This window comes from Cavia porcellus, unplaced genomic scaffold (genome assembly GCF_034190915.1).
Source record: "Cavia porcellus strain 051 isolate PalLab524CR breed Dunkin Hartley unplaced genomic scaffold, mCavPor4.1 scaffold_14, whole genome shotgun sequence".
NCBI lineage: Eukaryota > Metazoa > Chordata > Mammalia > Rodentia > Caviidae > Cavia > Cavia porcellus.
Window position 1 is genome coordinate 41123525 of NW_026947497.1, and position 13014 is coordinate 41136538.

Genomic DNA, 13014 nt, shown 5'->3' on the forward strand with positions numbered 1-13014 from the left:
GTTGTTTTTATGTGGGCGTGGGGTGACTGGTAACTTTCTTGAATCATTCTTTCTTTTTCCTTGAACACTTTTTCACGTGCATGGCTTGTATCCCTTTGATTTCTTTTGCACATATTGGTGCTCAAACTACACTGGAACAAAGACAAGTAGTGGGATTTCAAAACAAACTTGAACTTCACAGGGACAGAGAAAAGTGAAATAAGTATCTGTGACCAAGAGAGAACATAGGCAGAAAGACTTTCATCCTTAGAAAAGGAAAGAAAAGAAAAGAGATAACCTTCAGTCGTTCCTGAAACAGCTCTCGAAGAAAGTGCCCAGCCCTCGAAGACAGAAGGGCACGAATGTGTGCCGTAGAGACCTCCGTGCAGGAACTCACGTTTGGCTTCTCTTCTACACCATCTCCTAGCACAGAGTCCCAGACTTTGACCTCACAGCCTGCAGTCTATGAGGTCATCACAGCCGTCCAATCAGCGGAGTTCTGCTTCCTGGAACCTGATTAGACTGGCCATGTAGTGCTTTCTGTCATCAGCCAGCCCGAGCGGATCACTGTCACGTCTGAGAGCGCATGATGAAAAGTCTAAGTCCCCCATGGCTACATGAGTTTCCAGACAACTAGGACCAATTCTGCTGGTCCTGTTCACAGTGCCTTTCTGTCCCCCAGAATTTGAACATAGGTCATTATTTGTCTGGACAGCACTAGTGATCGTTATAATGAATTTAATTATAAAATCTGATTGTTGGAGGAGGAGCACGTAGGATACAGAGTTACCCAGTCCAGAGAAATGGAGGGTATGGAAACTCAGGTTTGGTGCTATTGTAGGGGCAGAAAGTGAGATTCCTTTTCCTCATCCATTATAAGGGTGTAGGCCAGCATTCTGATAAGAAAAAAAGTTAATGAGAGAGGGCCAGGCCTATGACAGCCACATGGAAATGGGATTGGACAGAGGGTGAGATCTGACAAGTGCTGGAGGACAGCAAGGCCTATCTTGATTCCTCCTGGATTCTCTGGAAATGTTCCCTCCTCCTCGGCCTGAGACAGGACCTCTCTGGAATGGTCTGCAAGCAGAAGCGAGAGTGTGACCTTTTTAGGTTTCACATCTTGCTTTGGGAAAAAGGGTTTCTGTGACTCATCTTGGAGAAGAGGAATGTGGGTTTCTATGACTCACTTCAGGGTAGCAGGAGAACAGGAGAGGTTAAAGAAAACTATTTATGAAGCTGCATTTGAGAACTTCTAAGCTCTTTTAGCTGAAAGTGCTCGCACAGTGAACTTTAGCGTAAGTAAAGTAAAGTGGAGTCCACTGTGTTTTTCATATCCTTACGTTTCTGTTTGCTTGTTTTTTATTGGTTTCATTGCATCTTTAATGCAGAGGGAATTGTCTTTATTTTCTCCAATTTCTTAAATATTTAAAAGATCCCTAATTTATGAGTCTTGGGCTAAATTGGGATCAGTCATTGTTTGCCATTCTTGTTGTACTTATGTAGATATCTTTTCTTTTAATACGTGGTTCTGTATTTGTTTCCCATAAAACAATTTATCTTCACTATTGTCAAGAAAACAATAAAATTGATGAACGCTTTCTTGTACCAATGTAGATCAAATTGATGAGTGTGTGTGTTTACTGAGATGCCCACCTCCTAACAGCCCATAGTGAAGATCATGATTGACTCTGGCTGAGTTAAAGAAAATCCACGGAGCATCCAGGAGGAGGGATGAGACCCTGTGTTAGAGAAACTTCAGATTCTACTGCCTAGATTCTCTATTCAGGCTCTGGTTGAGACGCTGGTTGAGCCAGGCTTGAGCTTCCCTTCCCCTTTATACCTGACATAGCTATAAATCCAGAAACAGGGCTGAGGATGTAGCTCAGGGGTTGGGTTCTGGCTTAGCATGTGTTAAGTCCTGCACCACAAAAACAAAAAGACAGAAGAAATCAACCACAGTAGCAAGGGCTGCTTTATTTGGGCCATTTCATTGGAAATGTTTGTTTTTCTTTATTAGCTCTTTAATTTGCATTTTGGAAATCCAATAACACTAATTGGAAATTTGTTTAAGTTTTTTTTTAATATTGGAAACATTTGTAGGTGTTAAAGGTCGGACAGTTTTTCCTGCATATCATTTTCATGTCATGAAAGACAGATAGACATGTACAGACAATATTGGACTCAGTACTACTTTGAAAAACTTGAAAACTTTTATGGTGCTTTTCCCTTTACTAATCCTGAACTCATAGTGGAAGAAAAAAAAGAAAAGGAAAAACAAAACAAAACAAAAAACCTCTTATGATCTGACCCACGTCCGTCGTAAACATCTCAGAAGCTGATTTTCCTGTGTCTGCAGTTAGCTGGACCATCTGTTCCATCCCTGCTGGGGAGATTTTCATAATCTTCATGACCACTGCCAAAATGCTGTCCTTTTCCTCCTCAGATGAGGCATAAGCTTTTTAATTAATATGATTCCATTTGTGGAGTATGATTTCTTGTGCCACAGGGGTTCTGTTGAGAAAGTCCTCTCCACACCTGCGTCTTCAAGCACTGTACCTGTTTTATGTTCCAGGAGATTGTTTCTGTTTTAACATGTAGATTTTAGATGTTTGATCCATTTTGATTTTAGTTTCAGTTACGTGGTGAGATATATGGGTCTAGGCATAACCTTCTGCATGTGGACATCCAATTTTCTCAGCACCATTTATTAAAGAGGCTATATGTCCATCAACAGATGAACTCAGGAGAAAAATGGAGTACTGCATTGCCAACAGGAAAGATAAACTTGAGGCATTTGTAGGGAGATGGATTCTGCTGAAGAACATAATGTTAAGTGAAAGAAGTCAGACACACAAACCCAAAGATCACGTTTCCTCTTATATGAGAAACACAAAGAGCAAAATAGAAGAGAGATGAATAGGAAAGAGGGAAAAGTTCATTTCCCAACTACACATTCCATTGTTTTAAAAATATCTCAATATTTAAGCTAATTGATTTCATTTATACTACTGTTTCTCTTAGTTCATGAAAAAGAAAGATTTGTGTTGTTTTTTTTTGTAAGAATCCTTTTGGTTTATGGCCTGTAGTCTAAGTAGCCACTTTGAAGATAATAATGCACAGTGTAATAACTAGTTACTCTCATTATTTGATTATGAAGTTTTATTTTTCATAAAATAATTGTTTTTTAAAAGTGGCATGTAAGCTGGGGATAGAGCTCAGTGGCATAAGCTCTTGCCTGGCAAGCGTAAGGTCATAAGTTCGATCCCCAGTACCCCCCAAAAAAAGTGGCATGTATAGATGTGTGTGTGTGCATGCAATTTATAAAATGAAGCTTGACCCAAAGAACTTCAAAGGAAGAGGAAAATAGTACTATTACAGCATATTTTCAGAATGTTTAAGGAAAATATGTCTTCCTACCTTTGTGAATCATTTAATCTTCCAGGACTTCTAGGGAAGAAGCCTCATAGACTTGATGTTGAAGAAGAATTTATTATTTTACTCTAGTCTTATTCTATTAATTTGAGAAACCCATCTCTTAAATGACTTTATCCTTCACTAAACTCCTTTAACCTCTCTAGGGCTCTGTCAGACAAATGGCAGTAATGAAACTCTTCTTTCTAATTCCCTGACCATTAACTCTCCCGCAGGCCGTAATCCCTGGTATGTTAATGCCATGCCAGCTTGCTTATGTTCCCTGAATGGACTTGCCATTTCTTTTTCTAATAAGGGCAGCTTGCAGTTTCCCTTCAAAGGCACAGAAAGGGCTTTCTCTCTGCAAGAGAGGAAGGGAATGTTTTCAAAGCTAACTTATTTTTATTCAGATAAAACCAAAATAAAGGGTATTTTTTTGGTAGCCAGAGTTTAAAGTGAACTTGAGTTCACTTTACATGCTCACAATTCAGAAAGGTATGTTTCATTTGCTAAAAAATTGTTTTAAGGGGAATTAAATTTGAAAAACATTAGTTTACCTGGTTAAAAAATTTTTGGCTTCCTTTGAATAAAATCTATGCCCATCATTTGAAAATACTGTTCTCCACTTAATTATCCTGCTCAACCTTGGAAAATGAAAGGCTCTTTAAGTGATTTAAGTTGGGTCCCAATATTACAGAATACCAGTTAAACATATTTGCAAAAATATCTGAGCTCTTGATTTAAAAGTAAACATTTGTTTATTTGGGGGTCCAGATTTCTTATTCTAAATGTAGTGTCGTACAGTTCTGTGGTCTCTTTTCTCAGCCATGCCTGGAATTCACAGTAGAGGATAGCAGTTAAGAGAGACTGGCTGGTTTTACCAAGCCTGAGAACTTTATCTTACAATATATATCCCTGTAATTTGTTTTCTTAGGTTATTTTGCATTTTCCCTTCTTGTACTAGGGATTGAACCCAGGACCTTCACACTGAGCTATGTGCTCAGCCCTTTTTAAAAAAATATTTTATTTTGAAACAGTGTCTTGCCAAGTCATTAAATGGCTCGGGCTGAGCTCAAACTTGTGATCCCCCTGTCTCAGCCTCCCAGAGTGCTGGGACTACAGCTGTGCATCACCACACCTCCTTTACTGGCTTCATATTTTTCCCTCATCTTTTATGCAATTTCTTCTAGATTATGATCTACAGAGGACAGGAATTTTTGTGTTTCTCATTACCACTTTTGTAAAACCCAGAGGTGCATTGGGCACAGACGAGAGGTCTATATGTGTCCCAGGAGAGCATCAGTCACTGGGCAGCTTTATTCTGCGTGCTGGGGATGCGGAGGGAAGCAAAATCAACTCAGGCTACTGTCCTGGGGCTTCCTGGAGGGGAGTGTAGCACAGCTTGAGCAGAGAAACAAATGTGTTTCTCATGTGATCATGCTATAAGGCCCTGGTACAAAGTGTGTCGAGGTTCCAGACTGGAGAACCCGAGCCGGGAGATGTCTAGGAGGGCTCCCTGCACCAACAGCTTGGACGAGACCAAAAGAGAAACAAATAGTAGCGAGAGAAGAGGAAAGGCCCATCATGTTCTATTTCCTCTGATTCTTTCCCTCTCTTCTACATCTCCCTTGATAGATGTCATTATGGTCTCCTGCTACGGTAGTTGTTAGCTATTTCTGGACCTATGCAAAAATCTGAAATCTGTCTGTGTCTTAAGAAACAGCCCATACTCACCTTTCTGTTGTTTTTCTTTAAAGTATTATTTTAGAAAAAAAAGGATGAACTATTAAATAGAAAATAAGTTAGCCAAGCAAACATCTCATTTTCTGCTCATTTACTTTATCTCTGAGTGCTTACAGAAGCAAACCCTGATAAACACTTAACAGGTTGTGATTGGATCACCAGTAGGTTGGCTGATCAGTTGCTTGGATGACAGGCTAGTTGGCTGATTAGTTGGGGGTGAGGTGTTGGTTGTCTGGCTAGTTGGTTGGTTTGTGGACTGGCTGAGAGGTCACATGTCAGATGCTTGGCTAACTGGCCAGTTGACTGGATGGTTATTTGTTGAGTAAAGATGAAGGCAGCAGATTAACATTAACGTCCAACTTAAGTTTATTCAGACACTAACTTCACTGATTTTGTGATATTGAACAATTTACCTAGCAACATGAGTTCTTTCTAAAACAATACTTTTCTCAGAAGTTATATTAAGGGTATGGGTGAGAGTTCATATAAAGCTTTAGTAAGATACATAGGACATTTAAGTATGCACTAGTGTATGTTCACTAATTTAGAGAAAACAAAGATGGCTGGGATGTGGCTTAGTGGTAGAACATCTACTGGCCATGCATGCGGCCCTGGGTTCAATCCCTATCAGTCCAAAAAGAAACAAGAGAGAAAAAATTTTAAAGAAAGAAAAGGGAGAAGTTTGAGTGTTTTTTCAACATGGAACAAAATGAGTGAATATAAACAATTAATTGGTACTCAATTTTAGCTCTGCTAATTTTAAACCTTCAAATATGTTTCCCTGCTGCAGATACACTTACATTTTAAACCAGAAGCACACACACCTTGGGTAGAGAAAAATCATTTAGAAAACTCAGGAGCACACAAACCATTTTCTTCTTTGAAGGATTAAAATTTAATCATCTCCATCCTCTTTGACCTCTCACTGTATCAGGTCAGGGCTCAGTAGGATAGGAATGCTCTCCATTAAAAGAACAGAGAATGATATGTTTTATATTGACATGAGCCATAGTAGTTACCCAAGTGTTTGCTTTATAATTATCTGCTTACCTAAACATTATGTTATATGTAATTTTCCATATGCACAGTCATACATCTGCTTAAGGGGGTTAGAATCGGCACACAAGAATGTGATGGGATAGGATGGAAAGGACCAGATGTAAGCCTGGGCTGAGTTGGTCTGTGCAAAGAATGTGGACTCAATAAACCACGACCATAAAAAAGAGGAAATGAAATTTATTTCAACTATTCCATGTCACAAATGTAGCCACTCTAGTAGCAAATGAGTAAATGCTTTTTTTTTTTTTCCTAGTCTATGCAGATGTTACCTGCACTGAAGTCACCGTTGGGTAGGATCTTTCTGTGCCAGTGGCCTAATGCTAGGCATGAAGAACTGTCTTTGACAAGCAGTTTCATACACAGACACAACTGCCCCATCTCTTCCATTGCTCACAACCATGCCATGGGTGCAGAACTTCAGATAGCTGTGCTAGTTTATTAAACGCTATCAGAAACAAAGCCAGCAGTTATACGTCTTTATTACTAACAAGCAGCTTTTCATGTTTCAGCGGCGGCTGGGAGATGCAGCGAAGAAAGCCATCAGCAAGCTGCAGATCAGGACCATCAAGAAAGGCGACAAGGTAACAGCCTCTTCTCTTTTCATGAGGAGATACTGAAGGACAGAGCAAAAAAGGGGAGGATGGGAAAGGGAAACACGTGCTAAATTTTATCCTATAAGCATCTGGTACTTATACTCGTTTATTAAATGTTAAAGTAGTTTATAAAGCGCATATGATGGCAAGAAGTCTTATCATATGAAAAGAGAATTTGAAAACTGAAAAGTATGCAAGAAAATAAATAAACCCCGGATGAGAATAGTACACAAATGCATGTGTCACAGGAATAGGTCCCAATCTTTTTTAGCAGCCAATATAAAAAAAGGAAACAAAATTCAATATTCAGTATTCAGACAACATTTAAGTAGCTTATCCCAGTGTCCCGCAAGATTTTTAAAAATGCTTCTGCTTACTAGTAAGATGGCTAAGATTTTCTAGAAATCCTTGAAAAAGAGAACAGAGCTATGTGCTGAGCTGGTTCAAATCAGCAGTGTAAAAACAGGGCAGAATATTCAGCTCATCTAAAATATAGTGTTAACCTTTAGGTGAATTCACTGTCTCCTGCACCCTGGGCTGATGGCACAGAGCCAAAAGCAATCCTGTGTCTCAAGGAAGGACAGTGAATTACAGTACAGTTCATGTGTTTACAGTTCCTGAGGGTGTGGTAAGGGACTCACATTGCCACATGTGCTCCAGATGTTATCTCTATTATGAATAATTGATTTTTCTGACAAATAAGGTGCTGTTATTTTTCAACCATTTGAAACCCTGTTGGGCTTAATGAGATAAAATTCAACACAGCAGGGCGGCACATGACTGTAGTCTCATCACACTGAGAGGCTGAGGCAGGAAGATCTCAAGTTTGAGCCCAGCATGAATAACGACGTGACTTAGCAAGACTGTTTCAAAAAGGGATTAAAAGGGTATATCTCATTATTAGTCAATAAATATACAAGGAATATTGCATAAGTAATAAGTTGTGATGTATTAAAAGCTTTATAGACTTGAAAAAATACAACTATTTTGTGTTTTTATTTATATACATTTCACAAGTAGGTTATAGAAGAATAAGTAACTGAAATATCATTCAGACACTTCTCCATAATTATTATTTCGGACACTTCTCCATAATTATTATTTCTGATCCTCAAGAGTTTGATATGTCATCAGTAACAATGAAGAGCATTATTAGTAATGACACATGAGAAAATGCTTTTCTTCACAAAAGCACTTGCAATGGAACCTACAAACAAAAGGCAGAGGTTGAAAGGGATGGAAACTAAGCCAATTACCAGTAAATTATTGATGAAGAAAACTGGCACGGGGATATTGAAAGCTTTGGTCTAGCCTTGCTCCCCTTGGGTTTACTCGGGTGTTTACTTAAAAATCAGTGCAGGCTCATTTCTGCTGCTTCTGTTGCAGGAGACGGAGCCCGATTTTGACAACTGTGCAGTGTGTATTGAAGGGTACAAGCCCAACGACGTGGTTAGGATCCTGCCCTGCCGGTGAGTCACTAGGCTGGCTGCTTCTGATCGTGTGCAAGGACCCTGCTGTCCCTACTCTAGCAGGCCCGGGTGTCTGTGCTGACTTTACGAACAAGCAAAACACATCTCCTTCCCGGTAACCTTGATCCATGAAAGGGCTTTCATAAAAGAAGCAGACGCCAAGGACAAGAACCTCCCGATTGAGCTTGTGATGGTGCAAGGCCAGGGGCCACTTTCCGTGAGTAATAGCCCTGTGATGCTCAGAATTGATTCCAGGTTTTACCAGGACTGTTTTAATTAAAGTCACAAACCCTTAAAATATTTTGTGAGCGATGCTAAAAGACTCTGCAATCAGAATATCAGGAGTAAGTAGGAAACAAAAGGCATATTCCACATCCCTTAGTGGAAAGAGAATGCAACAGCAAATTCCCCCCAAATTTTGGAATACAGGAGAGGATACCAGGATGTAGATTTGGGAAAATGTCCTGTTTCTCATAAAACCCAGGGTTTTTTTCTATGTGAAATTTACTAATAAGTTCTCTGTATCATTTTCAAGTTGTTAGAATTCAATAGATGTAAATGCTTTAATTAAACTAGGTATTTTACAGTTGCATAAAAACTGTCCGCCTTAGTTGAAAATACTTTTTTGTGTGCTTCTGTGCAGTGGCCTAAACGTAAAAATCAAATTAGGCCTTGATGAAGATTCTGCACTTAGAAAAACCAGCTTTAAAATTTCTTAAGAGAGTTTAAAATAGCTAAAGTAGACAAAAAATATACTGTGGAGTCCAAAACAGAAAAAAATCCACTGATTCATAAAACAATGCAAACTGAAGAACTGTTTATTAGAAATACAAAAGGAATAAAATACACATTCAGAGGATTGGTTTAATCTCAAAATGACAGAGGAGCGACCAGGAAATAAAAAGGCTAGCTCCTCAGATAAAACGCACAACCCCCCTGAAGAATGGGTCTTTCCTGAGATGCACAGAGACAAATTGACCATTAGGAAAATGAGAGGCAGGAAAGACTACCCAGCGGTCCCAGCCAAGGCTTCAGGCGTGGTTGACTTGTTCTTAGCCTGTAGATGGCTGACCCTGAGATAAATCAAGCAGGGATACATGGAGGCGTGGTAGTTTCCTGTATGCGAAGACACTGTATGTAAAAGTCTTCCTGGACACTACGCTTAGTGATCGCTTTAGATACACTAGCACAGGCAGTATGTAGCCTCTCCACGTCTTAGCTTTCATCTCTGTCGTATTTTACTTGGGGTTTGTAAAACCTAATGTTTATATACAAATCTAGTTCTCCCTTTTACTTTTCTGAGAGAGTGTTTAGAGCCTTATGAAGGTTGTACATACTAATAAAAAGTATCCAAACACAATTAAGTAGCTGCTTTTTCCTGACAATCCAAGGAATGTTACAAAAGTAATTAAGAGAATATGAGTTTAAAAGTATAGATGGCTTTACTTTAGCTTTGCAATGCATACAGTATAAAATGATTTATTCATTTTTAAGCTCTGCCCTAAATAAACTTCATGTTACTACAAGTAACTGCTGGAGTGTGTAAGAGCCAAAGCATAGTGGTGCCACAGTTTACATCACAATGTCTCGTTTTGAGACATTCGACAGATTTCAAATTTCTAATTATGACAAGTTGCAACAGTATTTAAATTTTTATATTATTCTAGCCCTCCTTTCATAATTTTCTAGAAATACTAATCAAGAAAAATTGTTTTTTAAATATTTAAATATATTAATAGTATTTAATAGAAAATATAGTAATATGAAATTTTCATATATTAATAATTAATAATTTTTATATATTAATATGAAAATTAACAGTATTTAAAATTAAAAAACTTTAAGAACTTTAGCTTTGTTGATACCTCTTACTGAGGCCAGTATGATCTGGTTTCTGGCTCCTGTTTTATATGATTATTTGGTTCTTGGTGTATTCTTTGATTCTTTTTGCTTCAAACTCCTCACCATCTATTTTTACTTCCTTCTTGTAGGCCCTGTTTTAAATAACCGAATATAGTTGTAGTTTGATCTTATACTAGGCACATGTATGTTTTCTTTGAATAGCTCATTTATTTTTCCCATGCTGATTTTAAAATCAAGATATTTTTATGCCTGTCGCTGGATTTCCCAGACGGTCTGCACTAATGGATGTTATCAAACAAATGCAGTGGCATTTGCTTTTTGCTAGATGATTTTCTCTGGGGTATTATTAAACCTTTGCTCCTACGAACATCATAGATTCCCACTTCTATTATTTTTAGGCTGATTCATCCACTGAATTCTTTGCATCTCCTTGGAGTAAATGCTGTTTCAAAAAATGACCCAGGGCATCCTGCCTCTGCTCTCAGACGTTGTTCTGTGCCCTCAGAACCGCTGACCTACTAGGTGCATCTCTTTCCTAGTGTTACCATGTAGGTGTCTCTCCAAATCATCTCAGTTTGCATTCGTACCATGATTGTCTCAAACTCATTCTGTCATTTCTCTTTCTGAGATCCCTTACACAGTTTAAGTTAGTAAATGCCTTCTCCTCTTCCATAGGGTTTGCTGACCATTAACGTTAAATCATGCACATAACCACCTTTTATTCTCCTAGCAGCACACAATACACATAAGCCTTGGACAGATCTGACTTTTGTGGTTTGGGTTTGATTCTAATACACTGCCAGGGCATCTTCCAACAAACTTTGGCTTTTCTACGTAGCACAGATGTAAAAGCATAATTCATGCTATTCAAAGGCTGGTTTTTATGTCAGGTTAGTGTTTGTGATTATAAATTCCAGCTACAAAATATTATTTTTTAAGCCTTTTATTGAAGCATTATTGTTTTCTCTTATCTGGAGAATAAATTCACCTCTCTGGTTCTTCTCTGGCTTTTATCCTATGGCATCCTTAGTGTTAAATTATTTTTTCTACCTCTCACTTATCCCTACAGCATCATCACTAATATTTGTGCGTCGTAGTTTTTCCTTTGATCTGGCCAACTTAATAACCTAGGAACAATTTAAAAGCCTCCTACTAACAAGCAGACCTCATGGTAAACTTTCTGATGATGAAATGCTTCCATTGGAACAGCAGATGTTTTATAGCAGCTGTGTGCCAGGAACAGTGGGAAGTAGCAGAGGTGAAAAGATCAGCGGTGTGCTCTGTGCTCTTGAGGAAACAGTGAAACAGGAAGGATGAGAATTTCAGGAAGTAACCGGCTTCAGAGCATCACGTGCAACAGTAGCAATAAAATATATTTTAAAAACTGGTGAAACACCAGGCACAAGAAAGTTCAGAAAGTCTCCACAAAAAAAGGTGCTGTCTATTTTCGAGCAATGATTTCATTTCTCCTTTACATCTTCATTGTAGAAAATTTGGAAAAGTGAATGAAATATTAAAGCACATATCTGACTCCTTCATGTAGGTAATTAATGCTAGTATTTTTTATTTCAAAATGAAAATGATGACATAGAATTTTAAAACAAAATAATAGACGATGGTTATTATATTGCATATTCAAAGTAGTTGCTCAGATTATAAGATATAAGCATGAAAAAATGATCAAACAATGAAAGTACAAGCCATGCTTTTGACAAGCTAACAGAGATTAGTAGTACAATTATCTGCTGTGTGTGTATGTGTGTTATGTGTGTGTGTGTATATGGGTATATATATAATATTTTCCCTCTTTTTCCCCTTATCTTCATCCAAGTTGTTCTTTCCTTTGGAGCAGTCTCTTCCCTTTTTACTTTCACAATATCTATTTTACGTTTTCATAGCCTTAAATGAAATAAATCAGACCCATATGTGTAAGCATCATATTGTCTCTCTAGTGTAAAAAAACTGAAGAGTAAATAAGACTGCTAATATTTTTATATATTTCTTTCCTTTCATGCCTTAGCTTATTCTCAGAAGTTTCATGTATCATCCTGAACACCATTTAAAACTGTGTTCATTTTACCTCTGTAAGAGTTTTCTGGAAATAGTAGTAGATGATTTGTGATTCATTTTGACCTTCCTATGGCCTTTGAAGCTATTATCAGGAGCTGCTCAAGCTTTTACTTACATAATCCAACCAGAGACCCCAGGATATTGGTATTATTTAGGTAGAATCCTCTCTCAAAGGGTCTTTTCATGGCCCACGCAGAATTTTCCACTGAGGTAAACCAGGAACATGCCTTAGCCCTTAAACTGACTTCGTGATCCTTAAGGAATCATTCAGATTAACAATTCCACCCCAGTTTGGAAGACACAGCAGCAGTTGATGATCCATCAGAGCTGTGTCTGCCTCTGTGCAGAGGCAGCACATCCTGCTGGCTCCTTATGATCAGAGTTGCATTACAAATAAACTCTAAAAACTCAAGCTGTTGTCCAGTAGGTGCTCCCCCAGCATCGACCTTGTTCACACACCACTTTCTGCAGTCATATTTTGTGCATGGTGCTTCTTCGAGGAGGTGGAGACGCTGAGAAACAGCATCGTCAAGGCTGCCTGAGGTTGAAAGACAGAGGTGAACCCTTAATAACATCTATCCTGAAGTCGCTCTGGTTGGAAAATGTCCTCCTCTCTTTAACATCTAAACACTCAAGCCAATTTCTGACAGTGCTAAAAGGATAGCAGTGGCCCAGCCTGCCCCAGCTACCCAGTCAGTGGCTCTGCAGGTCCAGGGTGTATAGGATCCCTTGTTCTTCACAGTGGGATACTGATTTTCCTCAAGTAAGTTATCTGCTAGCTCAGTTAAATCTGGAATCAATTTCTGGTCTTGTTTGGAAAATACAGA

At 38.5% G+C, this 13014-nt stretch overlaps 1 protein-coding gene across 1 annotated transcript in view; it reads left to right on the top strand.

Moving 5' to 3' along the window:
- Rnf150 (ring finger protein 150) overlaps positions 1–13014 on the top strand; it is a 236353-nt gene that overhangs the window by 148340 nt on the left and 74999 nt on the right. The window contains exons 3-4 of the mRNA XM_063260836.1: positions 6702–6773; positions 8172–8254. Coding sequence (XP_063116906.1) covers positions 6702–6773; positions 8172–8254 — 155 coding nt within the window. The remainder of the gene's footprint in view (positions 1–6701; positions 6774–8171; positions 8255–13014) is intronic.